The 23,137-nt window shown below is 57.1% G+C and overlaps 1 protein-coding gene across 3 annotated transcripts in view; it reads left to right on the top strand.

Annotated features, from left to right (window-relative positions):
- Positions 1-23,137, top strand: part of LOC133350175 (DENN domain-containing protein 2B-like) — a 75,244-nt gene that overhangs the window by 47,576 nt on the left and 4,531 nt on the right. For 2 of the 3 annotated variants that reach the window (XM_061564237.1, XM_061564235.1), the window contains exons 12-20: positions 865-1,049; positions 1,251-1,360; positions 2,114-2,183; positions 2,891-2,968; positions 10,807-10,947; positions 12,695-12,843; positions 18,370-18,547; positions 19,494-19,535; positions 22,610-22,739. In XM_061564237.1, coding sequence (XP_061420221.1) covers positions 865-1,049; positions 1,251-1,360; positions 2,114-2,183; positions 2,891-2,968; positions 10,807-10,947; positions 12,695-12,843; positions 18,370-18,547; positions 19,494-19,535; positions 22,610-22,739 — 1,083 coding nt within the window. The remainder of the gene's footprint in view (positions 1-864; positions 1,050-1,250; positions 1,361-2,113; positions 2,184-2,890; positions 2,969-10,806; positions 10,948-12,694; positions 12,844-18,369; positions 18,548-19,493; positions 19,536-22,609; positions 22,740-23,137) is intronic. The other variant, XM_061564238.1, reaches the window with a different exon arrangement.

Here is a 23,137-nt window from a genome sequence, read left to right as displayed (position 1 = left end):
CGACGGATCCCCCGTGTAGCCTGAACACTTTTCGATTTAAAGCTTTCGTGACTGCAGGGATTCATCTTCTTGGTTCTTTCGGTAAAGTCACGTAGAAGGGAAGTAATAAAATAATAAAACATAATAAAACAATTCTCACGACGTTTCGGCCACAACGCAAGCAGCCGTCCTCAGGTGAAAACCAGGTCCGTCGTGCTGTTTCATTCAGACTCTGTCGCCTCGACGGACCTGGTTTTCACCTGAGGACGGCTGCTTGCGTTGTGGCCGAAACGTCGTGAGAATTGTTTTATTATGTTTTATTTTTATTATTTTATTACTTCCCTTCTACGTGACTTTACCGAAAGAACCAAGAAGATAGCCTGAACACTGTTGGGGCAAGCGCTGTTTGCGAGCACCTATGACAGCCGGCACGGCATAGGAAGGGGTGGGTGGCCAGCAACCACGCCCGGCCGCCTTTGTCTCCCCAGTGGTGATGTTTGTTATCCACCCCGCACCAGGTACTCGTGAAAGGGCCCAGTTAACCTAGGGGAGGCCCAGGCTCGGCATAGATATTAGTCACTGATGTTGACCGTGCGCGGGAATCGAACTTGGGTCACCGCATTCGTAGCACGGCACGCTAATTATTACGCTCCCGCTACATGCCCACATGCACACATGCATATACAGTTTTTACGCGCACGCGAACACTGACGCAAGAACGCACATCCCGGCTAGATTATTACGTGCATTACAATCGACCGATAGATCATCATGGTGTCCATATTTTACTTTCAACCGCTCCGCGACCACCACCCCCCTGCTCCCCCCTCTCCCTAAGCCCCGTGACCTCTGACCCCCCTTCCCCCCCCATGGTGTGGCGAGCAGAGCACGCGTGGAGGCTGGTGCGCATGGCGCGGCTGCGCGCCCGCACACGTGGCCACCGCACGCTGGAGCGCGAGCTGCTCGAGTGGCAGGAGCGCCAGCTGTTCGAGTGCTTCCTGGTGGTGGCGCTGCGCGCCAAGCCGACGGGGCGCGGATACCAGCCCGAGGTCACCTACCAGTTCCCCAAGGTACGTGAGCACCAGCCCCAAGTCACCTACCAGTTCCCCAAGGGGCGCGCTGGTTGTGTTTATGAAAGCACAAGAGACAAGAGTCGGAGTCTCGTTCGCGCGGGCGACGACCCGGCTCGCCGGCAGGCCTTGTGCCCCCCCTGTCCACCCACCCCGGCGTTGTGTGACGTCACCCGGGGGATGTTTGTCTGTGACGTGAAGCTGGAGCGCCTGACGAAGGAGGTGCGGGAGTCCGAGGAGAGGATCAAGGCCATCCCCCAGTTCTGCTTCCCAGACGCACGCGACTGGGCGCCCATCACCCACTACACCAGGTGGGGAGGGGGTGTCTCACCGTGTGTGTCTCACCGTGTGTGTCTCACCGTGTGTGTCTCACCGTGTGTGTCTCACCGTGTGTGTCTCACCGTGTGTGTGTTTCACCGTGTGTCACCGTGTGTGTGTCTCACCGTGTGTGTCTCACCGTGTGTGTGTCACCGTGTCTCACCGTGTGTGTCTCACCGTGTGTGTGTCTCACCATGTGTGTGTGTCACCGTGTGTGTGTCACCGTGTGTGTGTGGTGTGTGTGGTGTGTGTGGGGAGCGGTGGTGTAGCGGTCAGCGCGCTGCGCTCCGAACCTGGCGACTCGAGTTCGATTCCTGCTCACGGCCAACACCAGTGACGATTATCTGAACCGGTCCTGGGCCTCCCCTAGGTTGACTCAGCCTCAAATGAGTACCTGGTGCGGTGTGTAAAAGCATCGCTACTCGAGAGATAAAGGCGGTCGGGCGTGGTGCTGGCCACCCACCCCCTCGTGTGCCGTGCCAGCCTTCATATGTGCTACTCACGAACAGCACTTGCACCTACAGCATGTTAAGGCTATCTGGGGGATCTTTGTCTCCGTTGTTCCGTGACCCCAGTCGGAGAGACTTCGACACCTCGCATGACAGCCTGCCGAACGTGCACCTAGCCTGGCACAAGCGCTGTGGCGACATCACCGCCGCTGGCTGGCCGTTGCGGCTGTTGTTGTTGATCTGTGTTGAGCCGTGCGGTGTTGACGCGCTTGCCCCGTCCGGCCGTGCCTTGCGCAGCGAGATGTTCTCCTTCGTGCTGACGACGAGCGACGGGAGCCGCCGGTTCGGCTACTGCAGGCGTCTCCTGGTAACCGCCGCAATCATCGCAACCGCCGCAATCATCGCAACCGCCGCAATCATCGCAACCGCCGCAATCATCGCAACCGCCCGCAATCATCGCAACCGCCCGCAATCTTCGCCAGCACCACAATCATAGCAACTGTCACAACCACGGCGCAATCACCGCAATATCGCAGTCACATCTGCCTGCAACCACCGCAATCATCACGGCCACAACCACCGCAACTGCCACAACCACCACAACTGGCGCAATAACACAACCACCGCGATCAGCATCGCAACCATCGCAACCAAACCACGACAACCACCGGAACCAATGGAACCATGAAATCACCGCAACCACTGCAACTACCCACAATCTTTTGCAACCGTCGCAACGACGGAAACCTTGCAGCGGCAGCCAGGGCCGTCCTGATGGGGGTGGTGCAGGGCTTGGGGCAACTTGCACCGTGTGGGCTCGCGACGCCTTCAAACTAAAGCGGGAGTGTGATATCAGACGCCGTCACGTCGAATTGCGGGGGCCCCCCATCGGGGATGTCTCTGAGCGCAGCAGGAGAATGGCGCTCCCCGCCTGCGAATGCGAGGCCGCGTGTTTCCCCGTGTTTCCCCGCGTGTTTCCCCGTGTTTCTCCCGCGTGTTTCCCCGTGTTTCCCCGCGTTTCCCCCGCGTGCTTCCCGGTTCCCGAGCGCTGCGCTGCCGTTTTGTGTCTCGCAGCCGAGCGGCAAGGGGCCGCGCCTGCCGGAGGTTCACTGCATCGTCAGCCGCCTCGGCTGCTTCACCCTCTTCTCAAAGGTGCGCGGGGGCGGTGGAGAGGGAAAGTGGCAGGGGTGGGAGATGGAGTGGGAGAGTGAGTGAGTGGGAGAGTGAGTGAGTGGGAGAGTCAGTGAGTGAGTGAGTGGGAGAGTCAGTGAGTGAGTGGGAGAGTCAGTGAGTGAGTGGGAGAGTCAGTGAGTGAGTGGGAGCGTCAGTGAGTGAGTGGGAGCGTCAGTGAGTAGGGGAGAGTGAGTGAGTGGGAGAGAGTGATTGAGTGAGTGGGAGAGAGTGAGTGAGTGGGAGAGTCAGTGAATGAGTGAGTGGGAGAGAGTGAGTGGGAGAGTCAGTGAATGAGTGAGTAGGAGAGAGTGAGTGGGAGAGTCAGTGAATGAGTGAGTAGGAGAGAGTGAGTGGGAGAGTGGAGTGTGTTTGCGAAGGACGTTGCTACTGGGCAGTTGGAGGCAGTCACCCTCCAACAACAGCGGAGGGCAGCGGAGCAACGCTCACAACAACCCGCGGAGCGCCGGGCGTATAAAACGCAGCGACATTCGTAGCACTGTGCGCTCACCACAGCGCCCCGCCACCCCCTCACCAACCCATCGATGTTATCGTCGCTAAATGGTTGCTCCACTCAGGAGGGGGTGGTGGTGGTGGTTGAGAGCTGGGGGCTTCCGCCTCCCGGGGTACAACACCCAGGAGGAAGAGCCACGTGTGAATGCATCGTCTCGAGTGCCTGGTGCGGTGTTGTTCTGATTATTATTGTAATTATTACGCAATGAAGTTGCCCACTGATCGGTGGAGGTGATGGCTACCACGGGAGACGGTGTCTGAATGACAATCCACGTGACCTCCCTTACCACCCTTACCCTCCCTTACCACCCTTACCCTCCACCACCCTTACCCTCCCTTACCCTCGTCTCTGTGTCCCCTGTGTCTCCGTGTCCCAGTGTCCCAGTGTCCCCGCGTCTCTGGATCAGTGGTGGCTGGGGGCAGGGGAGCCTCTCTGCAGTCCAGATAATCCCCAGGGCATCTCCACACTGTCGCAACGCCAATGACAAATCAAGGCCACAGGAAGTCCAGGAAGTCGGAGGGGGGCTGGGGGTGGCGGGGTTGGAGAGTATAGTGGCAGGGCAATGGGGGGAGAGGAATGGTGGGGGGCTAAAGCGGGGAGGGGACCGCTCTCAGTTAACCGGTGCCCCTCCCCCCTCCCTCTTCTCATTGCCCATGCCCCCCTCCTGCGATTCGATGCGTTGTTGCCATTCAAGAACCAATTTATATTTTTAAAAAATATTCCGCGTGACTCAAAAGTATTTTTTTCGTCGTTTTCACTGAGCCAAAGCTCCACCCAGCTCAAGCTTGACTCGCTATCACAGAGTCAACTGTGTGGAGCGCGCCAGTGGCCCCAGGTGGCCGCTGAAATCACGAGACCCGACCATGCGACCGGCGAGAGGCAGAGAGAGACAGAGAGAGGGACAGAGAGAGGGACAGAGAGAGAGGACAGAGAGAGAGGCAGAGAGAGACAGAGAGAAACAGAGGCAGAGAGACAGATAAAGATACAGGGAGAGAGAGGCAGAGTAGCGCGTGCTTGGCTCGAGAGCTGATGGACGAGGGGTCTGATCCGTCGGCTCTCTCCGCCGCCCCCCCTCGCTACAGCGTGGGGGGCTCTTTTATCCAAGCGCTACTCCCCCCCCCCCCCACTCTTCTACCGGGCATTTTAGCGGGGGGGGTGGTGAATGGGACGCTTCGTAATATCGCGAACTACCTGCTCCGGATTGACGGCTGTCCCTGGTTGTACTGGACAGGTCAAGTCCTCGTTTAGCGCGCTAGGAGATGCGTCCCTACACAGTTTCGCGTTAAGCGAAAACAAGCCCCCCCCCCCCCGTAAGTAACGTGATGGTAACAGTAATGATGGTGATGGTCACCTGTGGCGAGATTCCGCCGGCTGACACGAACTGCCTCGCGGGACAAATAACCGAGTGTACGCCGCCGCGTCACTGTATCACTCCGCTCAGCCGCGCAGCTCAAGAAAGTAGTTCGCCGTCAACCCCCGAGACCCCGCGTTCTAACGGGGGGGGGGGGGGGGGGGGGTCAAAGCGTTATCGCGTTAAGCGAGGACTTGCCTTACTGGTTTGCGCCGAGCGTCTCGTTTCTGGTGGCGTGGGGGGGGGGAGGTCGGCTGTGGAATTCTCTCTGCGACCCTTGTGATGGAGACACCGGGCCCGACACGCGGGCACGTGGGGTTGCGATGAGGCGGCGGACTTGTACTCAGAGTGGTTCACGCACCCAGCGATCCGAGTGCGCGCGCGTGTGTGTGCGTACGTGTGTGTGTGTACGTGTGTGTACGTGTGTACGCGTGTGTACGTGTGTATACGTGCGTGTGACAATACGTGTGTGTACGTGCGTGTGTGTGTTTCCGTGTGTATACGTGGGGAGCGGTGGCGTAGCAGTTAGCGCGCTGCGCTACGAATCCGGCTACACGAGTTCGATTCCCGCTTACGGCCAACGGTCCCGGACCACACCTAGGTCGACTCAACCTCAAATGAGTACCTGGTGCGATGTGTAAACATCGTAAACATCGCCACTGCGGAGACAAAGGCGGCCGGGCGTGGTGCTGGCCACCCCAGCCATTCTCGAGCGCCGTGCCGGCCTTCCTAGGTGCTCGCCAACAGCACTTGCCCCAGCAGTCTATTAAAGTCTATACGGGGGTCCTTTGCCTTTGTGAGTCTGCTCAAGTGGGGGTGAGTTGGCGAGTGCTGGGAACCCATCGGCGCCCGATTGTTTTCTCGCCCGGCGGCTGCTGCTGCTGACTCACTCCACTGACTCACTCTACTGACTCACCCGACACGCGCCAGTCTGTCAAACTCGTTCACTCGCTCGCATCGATCGCCCTGCAGCGCTCGCCCCGTCGTGCCCCCCTCCCCTGCCCCCCCCCCGCCCCAGTGCCCCCCACCTCGCTACGGCCTGATTCACTGCAGCCAGAAACGACACAGCCTTGTTCCGCTGAGCTCAGAACGGCGAGGTTCAACCCCACAACCAGGTGCGAAGGCAAATATCCGGCCCCTTACTACCTGAGATGCGTACGTGTTATTTGGCACGATGTCCGACGTTTCGTTTCCCGGAGCTTCTTCAGAATGACATCGTGCACGAACGACGCGCGACGCGAACAACAACAACAACCCACGGCTGTCATGCCTCCCACTCTGCCTAGACCCTCGTGTTGTTTCTGTCCTGAGGGGTGCCCCCCCCGCCCCCGTCTGTCTCAAACATCAAAGAGGTGGTGGGGGGGGTGGACATCTGGGGGTCTCAGGTGTAGTAGGCGCGAGACGCCGTGGTGACGTCGTCACGCCCCCACCGTCGCTCCGTTCCTGTCCCGTCAAATTACTGCGGCGCCGAACATCGCGCGCGGAATTTTTGTTGTTGCCGTTGCCCGGCGGGTGGCGGTGGGGGGGGGGGCACGGCGAGCCGCTGACTCGATCCCTCGCTTCGCCTGCCACGCGGGAGGGACGTGGGCTCGATCCCGGATCACCCCGACGATGCCCCCCTTAGTTGTGTTGCTTTTACAAGAGCTGCTCTCAATGTCCGTGTGATGAGCAAATTGGTTGAGCGATCGTTTGTGGTCAGGTCGCTTCTGAAAAATATTTGGAATCCGCGTGTTCTCTCTGTCTCTCTTCCCGTGTTGGTGGCGTGGATTCTTCTCCGGGTTTCTCCGATTCTACCCTCCCCCCACATGTATAAACGACACGCGTTTACATGATACGGCCGCAACTATAAATTCCCACGTGCGTTGATGATGACGACGATGATGATGATGTAATCCACTTCTGTGAGCTGTCACGTGTGGCCCCAGGCCGCCTCTGAAAAGAAGTAGCTCATAGCTCAGGTGCGATCTCTACCTGCTGAATGAAACGACCCAGCTCCAGCGTAATGACGACACCTTTTATTGATCCCCGAGAAGAGCGCTGCGGGGGAGCGCGATCAGAGCGCGACTGGGAGGAGACGGGGGATGGGTGGGGGGGTTGTCGGGATGGAGGTGGGGGGAGACCGCCCAATGCTCCGCCGCACGGGTAGATTAAAGAATCTAAATGGAGGAACTCCTCTCTTGAGCCGAGTCGCGAGCAAGCATTAACTCTCGATGTTTGAAATAAGGAGCGCTGGCATTTCCTGGGGGGTCCTGGCGCCGTGCGCGGATCTGTGGCATGCACACACACGTACACACACACACACGTACACACACACACGTACACACACACACGTACACACACACGTACACACACGGACACGCGTGTACGTGTGTGTGTGTACGTGTTTGCACGCCTGGGATAGATGCAGGGCGGAGGGGGGTTGCGCTGTCAAAAGCAGCTGGCAGTGAATTACAAAAAACTAAAAAATTAAACCGGAACCAGCGACTCCTAAAGAGCACAGCCTTCCCTACGGCCCTGTCCCCCCCACCCCCTCCCATCCCCTCCCATCCCCCTCCCATCCCCTCCCATCCCCCCATCCTGCTCGCACGCTCCCCCCACCCCTCCTCTCTCCATCGCCCGCTCCTGAAATCGCCCCCCGCCCCCCTTGGGATCCAAATCAGCTCCAGGTGACGTGGGGAGTTCACGAGATGCCTCCTTCCTTCAAAGCCACAACCGGCACGCACACACGCACACACGTGCACGCGCACACACGTGTTCGCGCGCACACACACGTGTTCGCGCACACACGTGTTCGTGTGTGTGCGTGCGATGCAGACAGAGAGGCCCACGCGTAGCCAACACGAAACCGTTGGGGCCAGTGCTGTTAGCGAGCACCCAAGCAAGGCCGGCACGGTGCAACGTGCACGGCCGCAGCGCCACCGCTCCCCGTGCATTGTCATTGCACAAGTGTGTAACATGGCACACGTATACGTATGGTCCCCCGTATAACCTTAACAGACTGTGGGGGCAAGTGCTGTTAGCAAGGACATGTCACACACACACGTACATACACATGACGCACGTACACACCATGCACACACAGTACACACGAACAGTGCAGACGTGCATCATGCATGCATATCTCACGCACACATCAACGACACATACACACACAAACCATACAAACGCGCTTCTCATTTAAGGCAGAATCGACCTAGGGGAGGCACAGGACCGGTTCAAATATTCACCACTGTTGTTGCTCGTGGGCGGGAATCGAACTCGGGCCGCCAGGTCGGCCGCGTTGCGCAGTACGCTCACCGCTGCGCCACCGCTCCCCACGCACACACGCACATGCACACACAGGCACACACCCCCAAACGGGGGCGGATGTGCGTGCTTCAGCATTGGGTCCCACAAGATGACCCGCACCACGGCATGCGCCGCAGTCGATCCCACGGCAGTGAGACTCGGCGCTGGTGACACTCGCGCCTCGCAGCAACAAGGGCCTGGGTTTGACTCCCTATCACAGGCGCTTTTTTCCAGTTTATACGTTGTCCCCCCCCCCCCCCCCCCGGTACGGTTCGGGCACACTCTGGGTCATTTGGCCACAGGACCGCTGCTGCTGTGAGCGGCTCTCCATCCGTTTCCTCGGTGTATTCTGGTTCCCTCTCAGAACTGGTATGCATGTACGTTGGACTTCCTTCGCACCGTACATATCTAACCATGCTTAACGGGGGTGAACGTATGTTTGTTGAACTTCTTTTGCAGCGTACGTAGCCAACCGTGCTAATCGGAGGTGCGGAGGAAGGTCGTTAAACTAAAACGCAAGAAACAGTTCTCGCTGAAGAAACAACCGTGCAATGCAATTGGTATTGACCAATAAATATATCCCATTAGCTGGGGAAATTAGCTGCACATTAATTGGGATTCGTACACCAGCAGCAGCAACATCATCAAAGCCCCCCCCCCCCCTACCTCACCCATACTGTGACAGACGTGGCAAGACTCCAGAAGAAGATTCCTGAGACTCGGCGAGGCTCTCGTGGGCAAGCAAGCAGAACGATAATAATAGAGACAGAGGAGATGCACACGGGTCCCTTGCTCTGGAGTGATCGTCAGCATTCATCAAATGCATAACCACCATCATCATCATCATCGTGCACATTCATTCATTGTCCTCATGCAGGGGTCATCATCCAATCACCATCGGCGTAATCACACTTCACCGTTGTAATTTTGCGATCGTCATGAGCAATAACTTAACGTGGAATTAACACGATGCGTGATAGTTTTACGTCACTCACGAAGTTACTCATCACACTGCATGGCCATCGAAGGCGCCGCCACCACCGCCACCACCGCCACCATCGCCACCACCGCCACCATGGTCGATGTCGTCGTCGTCAAAACGGAATGAGATTGTTTTCAAGTGACCCGTCATCATCGTCTCGGTCGGTATCATCATCATCATCTCGGTATCATCGTCATCGTCTTGGTAGCATCATCACGACCATCGGCTCTCCATCCATCGGCGGCTCACGTTCTCACAGTCGTCACGTTTTTAGGTCAGTTCCTAAAAAACGTACAGCTGCGCCGGGTGGTATTTTTAGAAACTCCAGCGTCGACTTCCAATTCTAGCCACGAGTAAAAAAATAAATAGGAATAATAAAAATAGTAGTAGTAATAATAATAATAGCTCCCGGGTCGGTGTTCTGGGCGAGACCCGGGCCAGAAACACCCCCCCCCCCCCCCCCCCACGTCGCGCGCTTTCCTGTTTGCAGTGCGTCTTCCTGTCTTTGTGTGTGTCTCTCTCTCGGTGTCTCTGTCTCTCTCTCCCCTCTCTTCTCTCGCCCTCCCCTCCCCTCTCGAGTCTACCTTCCCACAACCCCCCCCCCCCCCGCTCTCAACTCCTTCACATTTCCCCCTCGTGCAGGGTTTGTCCCCTCCAAAATCTGTCTCCACCGCTGGGGCCTCGCAGCGGCTTTTGGCGCGGCCATCGAACAAAGGCGGCGGTCACAGAATCGTCTTACGGCCGTCTGGAACTCTCTTCCTTCCGATATTAGGAAGCCACTGGAGCTGTGCACTTTAACTCATCATCATCTAGATCGACACACTCATATCTTTAGAGCAGCTTGTTGTTGTGTTTAGTTTGTTGTTCTTCCCACCGCACCTCCGATTAGCACGGATAGCTACGTACGGTGGTGCGAAAGAAGTTCAACATGCACACAAAGGCGTGAGCATGTGATCTCTGTGTATTATGGCCTTAGAAAACAGGGGAGGGGGGGGCTTGGGGTGGGGGGGATCTCCATAACCACCAACAAGGTTGTGAACCTCTGGCTCAAGACTCCACCTGGGGCAGGGCTCTTCATTGCAAGGCCCGTGGGCCGCTGGCGGCCTTTAGTGCGGCCCCCTGACAACTGCCAACACGTGACAACACCCCCACAATCATCATCATCATCATCGTGCTGCTGTCAAACCCCCAATGGTTTCAAATGTGTGGCGGCCGTCACACTGACGATGTCTTTGACACTGGAAAGAAAGGGCTCATATTGTAGCTGCTCACCCCGAGCTCCCAATGCCCTGAGAGTGGCGTTGTCTTTGTGCTGTTCGCCTTTTGGCGTTCTCTGGTCGAGCACTTTGAGACTAGGCTCGAAAGAAAGCTGTCTCTTGTGTGGACCAATCTGTTTCAAAGACAAAGCCTCAAATATTACATCAGAGCACGTTCTTTTGTGTTTGCATGTTCACCACAATTACGTGTGGTTAATGGAGACAGGATTCTTTGAAAAATGTGATTCTGTTTGGTGTTATAACATCTTAACACCACTGTTTTATTACAAGAAAGAGTAAAACCTATTGTTTTATGTTTCCATGATGATCATGTCTCTGACTGATGAGTGAAGAACATTGACCCGGGGCTTCCTTCGTGGCTGTGGTGATGACGTCATGTGCCCCCCCCCCCCGTGCCCCCCACCGCAGATCCTGGACGAGGTGGAGAGGCGGCGGGGGCTGTCGGCCGCCCTCGTCTACCCGTTCATGCGCGCACTCGTGGAGGCGCCCTTCCCGGCCCCGGGACGCACCGTGCGCGTGTCGCTCTTCCTGCCGGGCGCCGGACACGAGGTGAGGAGGGAGGCTCTGTCCGCTGCTGGATGGCGAGGGCCTGCGACCCGCGTGGCGCAGGGGCGGGCGGGTGGCGGTGGGGGGACGTCACGGCGCCCTCCGTTACGCGTCAGGGGGGGTCGTGCGCCGCGAGGTCCGACGTTTCGCTTCACCGCCCCACGCGCGCAAGCGAGCTTCATTGAGAAATCCGAGAACCCGTTGCAGCGGAAAATCCGCGCCAGTATTGTACCGTACTACGGTGAGCAGCATAGCGATGTGATTAGACAAGAGGGGCCACGCTGCTGTATAATCGCCTCGGTGCGACCGTGCGAGACAAATCAAAGGTTGGAGGGCCCCACCTGACCGATTGCCGCACCCCCCCCCCCCCCCCCGAGCTGATAATGTCGTGACTACGTCACTGGTTAGGATGGTAGGGGTCAGTGCCACCTTTGTCTCTCCACTGCTCACCACGCTGCTGATCAAAGGACACAACGCTTGAGTAGTAATAAGAGGCGGAGGTGCCAATTAACCGGAGCCGCCTGCCGCTGGAGACGAGACGGAGGTGCCGCGCCTTGGGCCACGTGGTCGACGCAGGCCCGAGGGCGACCACAACGTAGGGCAGGGTGCTTATTTAGTGTCATTATGTTAAAGTGCTCCTTTGAGTGATTTATATCAACGCGTTTATCTCCCACTACTTATCTCCAAATAAGACTCGGCCGTCCCGACAGGGTCAGGGTTTTGGCCCGGGAAGGATAAGGCGAGCAAAACTTGACACCGCACAATGACAACAGCAGCAGGAGCAGCAGCAGGTCGTTGTGCACAGCAGAACAAAGCTTTTGTCTTTGAGAGGAGGCCGACCTGAGCGGACGAATGAAGGGAGATGCGTGCGTTGCGGTGGCCGGCGGTGGTGCCCACTATACACAGACGACGATAATGCGCGGTTTGGAAAGCGTTTCGACGAAGCTGCCAGCGGTTATCTTGTTGTGTCCTATGATCAGCAGCGTGCCCCCCCCACCCCCCAGTCTTTGATTTGTCTCGCACGGTCACACCGAGGCGATTAACACAGTGGCGTGGCGCCGCTTGGCCAGTCACATCCCAGCCCCTGAGACGGATGAAGAGCAGCAGCAGTGTGATGGGCACAGACACGAGTTTTATTCCCGCTCACGGCCGCCAACACCAGTGACGATTATCTGAAGCGGTCCTGGGCGTCTCCTAGGTCGACTCGACCTCAAATGAGTACCTGGTGCGGTGTGCAAACATCGCCATTAGGGAGACAAAGGCGGCCGGGCGTGGTGTTGGCCACCCACCCACCCTCTCGTGTGTCGTGTCGGCCTTCATAGGTGCTGCTACTCGCTTCCCCTACAGCCTGAACAGTCTGTTACAGGCTGTAGGGGAGGGGGGTCGTTTACAGAATGTATCACACAGACGAGGCCCCCTCCACCCTCACCTTCACTCCCACTCACCTTCGCCCCCCCCACCTTCGCCTCCCTCCTCCCCCTCCACCTTCGCTCCCCCCCCCCCCACCTTCGCCCCCCCCCCCACCTTCGCCCCCCCCCACCTTCGCCCCCCCCCCACCTTCGCCCCCCCCACCTTTGCCCCCCCCACCTTCGCCCCCCCCCACCTTCGCCCCCCCCCCCCCACATTCGCCCCCCCCACCTTCGCCCCCCCCCACCTTCGCCCCCCCCCACCTTCGCCCCCCCCCCCCACCTTCGCCCCCCCCACCTTCGCCCCCCCCCACCTTCGCCCCCCCCCTCCCTCCCCCAAACAGACGATCGAAATGCGGCGGCCCAGCGACTCCCGCCTGGAGCACGTGGACTTCTCCTGCCTCCTGTCGTGCCTGGGCCCGCGGCAGCTGCTGCGCGTCTTCTCCTCGCTGCTCATGGAGCGCAGGGTCATCTTCACCGCCGATAAACTCAGGTGGCGCAGGGGCTGGGGGAGGGGGCATGGGGGTGGGGGTATGGAGCAGGGAGGAGGGTGGGGAGCTAATTCTAATTGATTGGCAGTCCTAGGCCAGTGGTGCAGGTTGTACAGGCCGATTTGGATGTGTGCGCGTGCGTGTGTGGTGGTGGTGTCTGTGTGTATGGGGAGCGGTGGCACAATGGTTAGCGCATTGTGTGTGCGCGCGAGGGTGTGGGGAGTGGTTAGTAGCGCTGCTCCACGAACCCAGCAGAGGACCCGAGTTTGATTCGCACTCACGGCTACCAACACCGGTGACGATTATCTAAACCGGTCCTGGGCATCCTCTAGGTCGACTCGGACTCAAATCAGCATCTGGTTGGGTGTGTAATTATCGGCGCTAGGGAAAAACAAGTCGGCCGGGCGCGGTGCTGGCCACCCGCCACCTCGTGTGCCGTGTCGGCATTCACAGGTGCTCGCTAGAACATCACTTGATCCAAGGCGACACGGGGAGGGGGTGGGGGTGTTTGTCTTTGTTGTGGGTTAGGGTTGCCACACTATCCAATGTGGACCAAACCCTCACCTAAGGCAGTCGAGGTCTCACATCAAACCTGTGCTGTCGGCAGTCATAAAGTTCAGCACAACAGCGATACCCGATATCGATGCAAATCAATTCCTGGCACCGCAACACAGGAATGCCAATTCCCGGGCAGCTGGCAACCCCCCTGGCTCTGTGTGTGTGGAGCGCTGGCCTCAACGTGCACGTAGCCTGGCACAAGCGCCGTGGTGACGTCACCGCCACTTAGTGGCGAATGGAGGTTGTTGTTGGAGCGGTGGCGCAGCGGTTAACACGCTGCGCTGCGAAATTTGGCGACGCATGGTTTATTCCCGACTCGTGGACAAAATCTGAATCTCTCCTGGCCACCTCCGCAAGTTCAACTCGGCCTCGTTACACGGAGCGGTCCTTTCGCTGTGGGCGTCGGGGAGACGAAGGCGGCCCCTGGGGTGGGGCTGCCCCCACCCCACCACGCCACCCTCTCGCTTCACAGGAGACTTCCTTGCGCCCTCCACTGCTTGAGAACGGAATAGCGGGGGAAGGCGGTGGCCGGGCCCTGAGAAGAGTATCTGCTGCTGGTGGTGCTGCTGCGTTGGCAGCGGTGCACATGCAAAGACAACAACAACAGTGTGGCCTTGAATTGAGAATTGTACAAAAGGCGACGTTTCGGGTAATGACCCTACTTACATTTTTTTACGAGGTGTTAAGGCCCACTGAGCTATGCTTCATGGCTCTTTTTCTGAAGCGACCTGGCCACAAATGATAGTTTAGCGAAGTGGCTTATCATGTGGGAGTCTCACGACTTGTGAGTCTTCTGGAGTCATGGGCCTCAGGTTCTTGGGGACTCTTGGTCTCAATGCCTCCGAATCTCAGTCCACAGGTTCTCTAAAGAGTTTCATGGTTCAGGGTCTCAATAGTCTCTGAGATTAAACGACAACTCAACTATTTTTTTATTTTACCCGGGTAGGTCCACTGAGCTGTATAGCTCTTTTTCTGAAGCGACCTGGCCACAAATTATAGTTTAGCGAAGTGGCTTATCATGTGGAAATTCATAGCAGCCAAATACTCTTAAGTGCATGTTAATTCTAAATGTGGAGGTTAAAACCGGAGGACCCGGAGAAAAATCCACGCCACCAGCGGGAGAACATACAAACTCCAAATATACAGGCGTCGGGATCGAATGCACGACGTCCTGTATACCAGGCGAGGTAGTTAACATCTCGTCACCCCGGTGCCCTTCGTAGCGAGTGACCAGTAGCAGGCTTTGTGTCTGCTTCATATCGGCTTCAGTGACATACTCGACGGAAGGCACGTGATGTGGTTCACCGATGATGAGGATAGCGTGATGTGCAGTTGTCGTTAAGCACGAGACGTGGAGTGATGTCAAACTTTAGACCGAGGCCGCTCTATGAGTGGAGCATTTATTGAACTGTCCAGATGGAAGTGAGACGCGTGGTGTGAGTGTGTGTCCAGGGGAGCAGTCGTGTAGAGGTTACCGCGCTGCGCTACATAGCCGGCTACCCGAGTTCGATTCCTGCTCACGATCAACACCAGTGACAATTATCTGAACCGGTACTGGGCCTCCCCTAGGTCGACTCGGCCTCAAATGAGTACCTAGTGCAGTGTGTAAACATTGCCACTAGGGAGACAAAGGCGGCCGGGTGTGGTGCTGGCCACCCACCCGCTCGCATGCCGTCCCAGCCTTCATAGATGCTCGCTAACAGCACTTGCTTCAACAGTCTGTTAAGGATACACGGGGGATCTTTGTCTCCGTGTCCAGGGTGGGGGTTGGGGGTGGGAGCCACAGTGGGGGAATGTTAGCAGATGTCCGGGATGAGACCAGCATCGCGAGCAAAACATTCCTCAACTTCCACAAATTCCTGAATTTCCACAAGTGCTTACACGTGTGCGTCCATATGCAAGCGTGCACGTGCGTGCATGTGTGTGTGTGTGCGTGTGTGTGTGCGTGTGTGTGAGAAGCAATGGCGCAGCGGTCAGCGCGCTGCGCTACGATCCCAGCAGCCCAGGTTCGATTCCCCTCTCACGGCCACCAGCGACAATTATCTGAACCGGTCACGGGCCTCTCCTAGGTCGACTCAGCCACAAATGAATACCTTGGTGTAATGTGAAAACTTTGGCACTAGGGAGACAAAGTTGGCTGGGCGTGGGCCTGGCCACCCACCACCTCGTGTGCCGTGCCGGCCTTCATAGGTGCTGCTACTCGCTAACAGCACTTGCCCCGACAGTCTGTTAAGGCTACACGGGCGATCTTTGTCTTTTGTGGCACCACGCTCACGTGTGCCATTCCGACCTTCGTAGCCTCTCCCATGCAGCACTTGACCCGGACCGTTCTCCGTGGGGCTGAAGGGGAGATCTTTGTCCGTGTGTGTGTGCGCGTGTGTGTGTGGTGGGCTTTGTTAAGTACGAGCCATTCACTTCTGGCCAGTGACCTCCAGGAGTTGGGTCTAATCATTACCAGCCTGGGCAACAGAGAGAGAGAGCGGCCGCCCCTGACCTCTCTGGGTGCTGCACATCAGAGAGAGCGGAGAGGGGGCGGTTCAAATCCCAACGGCTTCCGTGAACGATGGGAAATCATCGCATCGCAGCACGGGGGTCGAGTCCCCGTCCGTACTTTGTGGCGGTGTCGCGTTCGCCGCTCGCCGCCGACGTGTTGGCGCTTCGAATCCAGCGGCCACTCTGGTTAATACAACTTATTTGGAGCTTTCGTGACTGCAGGAATTACTCTTTGGTTATTTCGGTAAAGTCACGTAGAAAGAGAAAATTATAAATTAAAATACTAGCATACGACGTTTCGATTGCAACACAAGCAATCATCATCAGGTATAAATGAAATAGAAAACACAAATCTAGTATACTTAGAAATGTAATGTAAATAAACAGAGAGTCGGATAACATAACAGTCAACACCCTACCTGGTTGATTACGTTCTTCCTGAGAATGCTAAATTTGAGAGAGAGATAAAACACAGAACCAGAGACATATAGACAGACATATAAGCAGACAGATATCACCTCTGGTTAATGCCGCGGGTGTGACGAGCACAGCAATACTGAATCAAGGCTGCCCCGCGCTCGGGATGTAGCGTTAGGGCGAGAGATGTTGAATGCCGGAGATGACGCGTGTGTGTGGGGCAGTGCTTTGTCTAATGGGGCAAGGAAAGACATGGGGGCAATGGTTGTGTCTCGTGGGGGCGAGACGGCACGTGTGGGGCATCGCTGTGCCTGGAGGGCATGGCCGTGCATGCAGAGCCACCGGCTATGTTGTTGTGTGTTGAACTTCTTTCGCACCATATGCAGCCAACCGTGCAAATGCGTGGGCATTGGCTATCGTCACGAGGCTATGTGATTGTGTTATCCCAATGCATGCATTGAACCCCCCCCCCCCGCCACCCCCACCCCACGCCCGCCCCCCACACGCACCTCAGCAGAGGGGACATGGATATTTATAGGGTGAGTTGTAAAAGTTCGTGCCGTTTCCTCCGCACTGTCCGTCCGCGTGTGCGGGGTTATTCCTGCAGGATGTGCTCGCGCACTCGGACGGGGGGGGTTAGGGAGGGGGGAGGGGGGGTGGGAAGGGGGGGTTAGGGAGGGAGGGTGGGAAGGGGGGGTGGGGGGGGGGCGGTGCCGTCCCGACTGACGCCACACGCGACGATCGAAGGCGTGCACCTAGCCTGGCACGAGTGCCGTGGTGACGGCCGCCGCCACTTGGTGGCGAGCGACGGTTGTAGTTGTAACGATTTGGGAGTTGGATGCAAGAAAAAAATTTCACCCATCGCGGTCGAACTCGCTCATTCCCTGCGGGGCTCCAATCAGCGTCCAGGCACCGACGTTCATCGCACGTTTACAGCCCTGCAGAGCTAGTGGTGGAAATTCCACATTCCTGCGGCAGGGGCAAGTATAACCAGAGGACATCCACTGTTGACTTCCTACTGTACAAAGTGGTACTCGTTTTATCGACCCCGGAGACAGGAATGATGGGCTGAGACACCGCCCCCCCCCCCCGCCACCAACCAGAAGTTGAACTCGCAAACTCGTGATTGCGAGCAGCTTGCCCTACCGCTGAGCACCACCACGTGGTCGCTTGAGGCCGGCGCAAATCTCCCCCACGCATCTTCCGAAAGAGTCCGTCCGGCGACGTTTGGTTTGAGTGCATAATTAGGGGTGTGATGATGGTCCCCAGTTTCCTTCCACGTGTATATAAACACTCGTTCATTGGCTACTCACAACTTAATAAATAGAGGACCGCAGAACTTTGGGGAGGGGGGGCATTCTGTGCCACCTCTTTGTCCGGCGGCTCCTTTCCCCACTCAGCAACAACAACAACAACTACCACAACGGTGGTGCGGAAGCAGGAGTACAATCGGCGTCGTTTAATTCACCCTCCACTTGTGAATTGCTGCGTCGGGTGGAGGAGGGTTTTATGACTCAACTTTTTGTCACACCACGACCTAAACCCAAAAAACCCACGTGTGAATAACTACTTTTCTATTTATTTTTTATAGGGACCCATTGCAAATTCGACGGTCACGGGCGAGTGAACACTCGGTGGGCGGGCGATCTGTGGGATGCGCCCTCTGGGCTCGTGAGTCTCCCGCCAGGGTGTGCGTGTTCACGATGTGATTACAAAACAAATGTTTTATTGGACAAGTGCCCCCGAGGGCAGGTTGCTGACGGGGCACGAGACGGGGGAGGAGGAGGTTCAGCTCTGTCCTCCTCGCGTCGAGGCGACGACGGCGAACTGTGGTGTTTTCTAGGGGAGGGTGGAATGTACCCAACACACACAACATCTAGCAAGTAGAACGGCGTACACGTGCCGAGCGAGCTTGTCGTCAACGTACATCCCCTGGGGCAGCGACTACCTCATGCCTATCCATGGAGGTGGTGAACAATTATTCTTCAAATCTGAATTCTAACCCTACCCCCTTCTTCACGCCTTGGCCGTGTGCCCCCCCCCCCCCCCCCCCCGTCCAGCACCCTGTCGAAGTGCGGGCACGCGGCGGCGGCGCTGCTCTACCCCTTCGCGTGGCAGCACACCTACGTGCCCGTCCTGCCCGCCTCCATGCTGGACATCGCCTGCTCCCCCACGCCCTTCCTCATGGGCGTCCTCTCCTCCACGCTGCCCAAACTCCAGGAGCTGCCGCTCGAGGAGGTGACCACGGGGAGCGAGTGGAGGGAGGGGAGTGGAGGGAGGGAGGGAGGGGAGTGGAGGGGAGTGGAGGGAGGGGAGTGGAGGGGAGTGGAGGGGAGTGGAGGGGGGGGAGTGGAGGGATTGGAGGGAGGGAGTTGGAGGGAGTGGAGTGGATGGAGTGGATGGAGGGGATGGAGTGGAGGGAGTGGAGGGAGTGGAGGGAGTGGAGGTAGTGAGTGGAGGGAGGGCCTCGCCAAGTCCCACAGCTCGTTCCACATGGCACCGCGGTGGCTAGGAGATGTTAACTACCTCGCTTGGTATCCCAACCCTGACGCCTGTTGTATATTTGGAGTTTGAGTGTCTTTCTCCCCATGGCTGCTTGGATTTTTTGGCTACTATAAATTTCCACACGATGATAAGCCACTTCCTAGAGCTATCATTTGTGCCAAGGTCATGTCTGAAAAAGAGATTTCTAGCTCAATGGGCCTTACATGGCAAAACAAGTTGATAGTTTGTCGTTCGCAGGAGGGTCCTGCCAACTTAGTTCTGACAGTGGCCCGAGCCATGGTTGTTTATTATATTTTTCCGGTTGGGAGTAATTTGCGAGTAATCTTTGCAGCATTGGGATGTTTACATTGCGTGGTTTTTGTCTACGTCTGCGGTGGTAATTCTTCAACTTTGGACCATGACGCAGGCACACAATGACCCCACGGGGGGACCTTTAACGTCGACGGTGAAACGCATCTTGCACAGTGGCAATATTATTGCGGTTATTCCACCCGCAGTACTAACGAGGGCGGCCGCTGGATTCGAACCTCTTCAACGAGTGGCCGCTAGTTGACGATCGCTGTGTGCGGTGATCCACCCAACCCTCGCTGCTACCTCCACACTGGTCACGTGCAGCAGCAGCGTAGCCACCAGCACCACCACCTGGCTCACCACAGTCTGTGCCGCGTGTCGCGTGCAGGTGCTCGTGGTGGACCTGTGCAATAACCGCTTCATCAGACAGGTGAGTAACCTCGCACACAGACACAGATCTGCCGTGTAGAGCCTTGACAGCAGACTGTTGGGGTAAGTGCTGTTAGCGAACACCAATGAAGGCCGACATACCACACGAGGCGGTGGGTGGACACCAGGACCAGGCGTGGGTTTGAATCTCGCTCATGGTCCAAGCCAGTGACGATTACCTGAACTGGGGCTGGAACCCCGACTTGAACCAAGCATCATGCTGCTGAAGGACGTCGTGTGCGTGTCACTATGAACCCGGTGACCCGAGTTCCATTCACACCCACGGCCAATAACAGCGACGAATATCTGAATCGGTCATGGGCCTCCCCGTAGGTCGGCTCAGCCTCAAATTAGTACTTGGTGCGGTGTGTAAACATCAGCACTGGGGAGACAAAGGTGGCCGGGCGTGGTGCTGGCCACCCACCCCCTCGTGTGCCACGGCAGCCTTCATCGGTGCTACTCGCTAACAGCACTTGCCTCAACAGTCTATGAAGACTATCCGGGGTATATTTATCTTTGTCTGGGAAAGGGGGTGGGGGTTCGGCAGGAAGCTCTGTCCGAGACCAGCTACACAAACACTCGTTACCACCACCACCACAGGCAGCAGCAGCAGCAACTGCCCCACATCCACCGTCTCCACAGGGCCACTTTCATATCGTTTCACAAAATACATAAGGTGACATCATACCTCCGTCCCTTTATCTGTGCATAAAATAAATAAACGTATATATAAATATATAACTTGTATTTTTGTTACACATTTATTTACATGTCCCCATCAATCCGCCGCACGGCCTTCTGGGGGTGCATCTTATCAGCAGCTGTTTTTTTCCTTTAATGCGAGCACAACTTTGGACCGTTTCAACACTCAGTGCCTCAGCAGTAGAGGCATATTCTCTGGAGCCAATGCAGATGATCTGCCAGATGTTTTCAGACAAAGAACTCTCTCTCTCTCTCTCTTAGAGATGTGGGTGGCAGTTCAACGCAAAACGACGTAAATATAAGCAGATGCAACTCCTGCCTAGGCATCGTTATGATGTCGTTTGGATTCGTGTGCGGCGTTCACCGAAATGAAGCATCGCTTGTAGAAGCAACGGTAGAAACACCACAAATCAAACCGTTTTAATTTCAGTACATAGACAGCATTTGTAATTTTCGTTTTGTCGTCGAGTGATTGATGGAGTACGGCGAAACGCCTGCACGACAACGGGCAGCGTGGTGGTGTGGTGGTGAAAACTCGCGGCTATCCGTACAGAGTTCGTACGTTTCTCCTGCTCTCCGTGGGCTTTCTCCGGTGGCCTCCCGCAGGCCGGGCAAGCGAGTGGCCAAACCCTTCCCACGCCAGGGACTGCCAATCTTGAAAACTTCAACAACACGGACAGCGGAATTCTTATTGATCGTTATTGTTGTTTACCCAGGAAAGCCTCACCAAGTCTTGAGACTATTTTTCAGGAGGGTCTTGCCAATCTTCCGCGGTAGGCAGGGGGGGTGACGATTGTCAAGCGGTTCCCCAGTCCACACTTGGCCTCTAATCAAAACTTTGCAGTGCGCTGCAGCGAAGTCACAAAACTACGATACCGCAACCACATCACGTAAAAACAAATCGATTCCCGCTTCCACCCGAAGACAGACGTCGATTATTCCCGACTTGTCCTGGCCGCAGCCGATCGGGTGACGATCCTCATACACCCGGCAGTATTAACCAGGGCGGCTTACCGGGGTCAGACCCGCGAGCCTCTGCAACGAAGGGGCGATCGCGCTGCGTCTGGGCTGTGCGTGCGAATCGCCCATCCATCTCCACGCCGCCCCTCGCTCGCCGTCCCCCCGTCTCCCGGCTCGGCCGTCTCGATTTCACGGTGCCGGCGTCCCGTGGGCTTTTACGGACGGCATTGGTCGATGGAATTTCCAGGAAAACGGCGGCGATTTACGTACGAGGAGGCCTCGTGCATTGAGTGGGCGAGGACTCGCGTGAGTCAGCGCGAGTGTGCGCAAGTGTGTGTGTGGTAAAGTGCGTGGGGAGCGGTAGCGCGCTGTGCTACGAACCTGGCGACCCGAGTTCGATTCCCGCTCACGGTCAACACTAATGACGATTATCTGAACCGGTCCTGGGTCTCCCTTAGGTCGACTCAGCCTCAAATGAGTACCTGGTGTGGTGTGTAGTAAACATCACCACTAAGGAGACAAAGGCGGCTGGGCGTGGTGCTGGTTACCCACCCCCTCCTGTGCCATTCTGGCCTTCATATATGTGCTCGCTAACAGCACTTGCCCCAACAGTATGTTTAGGTTATATGGGGGATCTTTGTCTTTGTTGGGGAGCGCTTCACTGCGCTATGAAACCGGCTACCCGAGTTCACGGCCAACATCAGTGGCGATTATCTGAAGCAGTCCTGGGCCTCCCCTAGGTCGACTCAGCCTCAAATGAGTACCTGGTGTGGTGTGATATGAACATCGTTACTGGGGAGACAAAGGCAGTTTGGCGTGGTGCTGGCCACTCACCCCCTCGTGTGCCAACCCAGTCTTCAAAGGTGCTCGCTAATAGCCCTTGCCCCAACCATCTGATCAGCCTATTTGGGGGGTCTTTGTCTTTGTTAGAGATATATGTGCTTGCCTTAGTCATCTGCCAGTCATCTCAGTAAACTCATAACACCTGGGTCTGTTCCGTGACCTCCTATCAGCAATCCTTCAGCACTTCACGTGATAGCCTCAAGGTGCACTTAGCCTGGCACAGGTGCTGCGGTGATGTCACTACCACTTAGTATCCAATTATTCGTGTGTGTGTGCCAACGTTGTTTGTGCGCTGCACTACAAACAATTCCCAGCAATGGCTGTTACCTCCTTTTGGGTCGACTCAGCCTTAAATGAGTAGCTGGTGCGGTAACTAAACATCAGCCAGGGGGAGGGAGACAGGCGGCCGGGCGTGCGGCCGGGCGTGCTGCCGGCAACACCACGCCCTCATAGGTGTGCCGTGGCGGTCTTCATCGGTTACTGCTGCTGGCTTTTAACAGCACTTGCCCTGAGAGGCTGTGAAGCTATAACGGGGGGGATCATTTGCCTTTGCCTGTGCGGCGGTGCCAGCTGGACGATGACGACGGCGTCATTCCGCGCAAGCTGCACGCCGCCCTCGAGCAGGTGCTGGAGCAGCGCAACCTCATCGCCAGCAGCGCCGTGGACAGCGACGACGACGACGCGGACGACGGAGACGCAGGTGACCCGCCCACCTCCCCCCAACACCAACACGCGCCATTGGCCACTGAGTGACGGTGACGTCGGAGCCTGCGCCAGGCCAGGTGCGCTTTGAGGCCACGTGGAGTGTCAAAAACTCGCTGACGGGAGGTCACGTGACAGACGCAGCAGGTGCCGTGGTTGGCTGACTGAGATGACCGGCGGACGCGCCAGCTGTGCCAACTTGGTGCATTTTAGCTGCCGGGCGCTCCGCTGGTTGTTGTGAGTGTTTTGTAGTAAAGTAAAACAAATAAAACGACGCCACGACGATGCAACTCTATAACCGGCTAACGGCGCCCCCGGGGCCTTTCTTCCCCCGCCCCCCTTCCCCCCCCGCCCCCCTTCCCCCCCCTTCCCCCCCGCCCCTCTTCCCCCCCCTTC

The sequence above is a fragment of the Lethenteron reissneri genome, chromosome 33 (assembly GCF_015708825.2).
Source record: "Lethenteron reissneri isolate LAM-NWPU_2019-01 chromosome 33, ASM1570882v1, whole genome shotgun sequence".
In the NCBI taxonomy this organism is placed as follows: domain Eukaryota; kingdom Metazoa; phylum Chordata; class Hyperoartia; order Petromyzontiformes; family Petromyzontidae; genus Lethenteron; species Lethenteron reissneri.
This window is presented reverse-complemented; position numbering and strand designations above follow the sequence as displayed.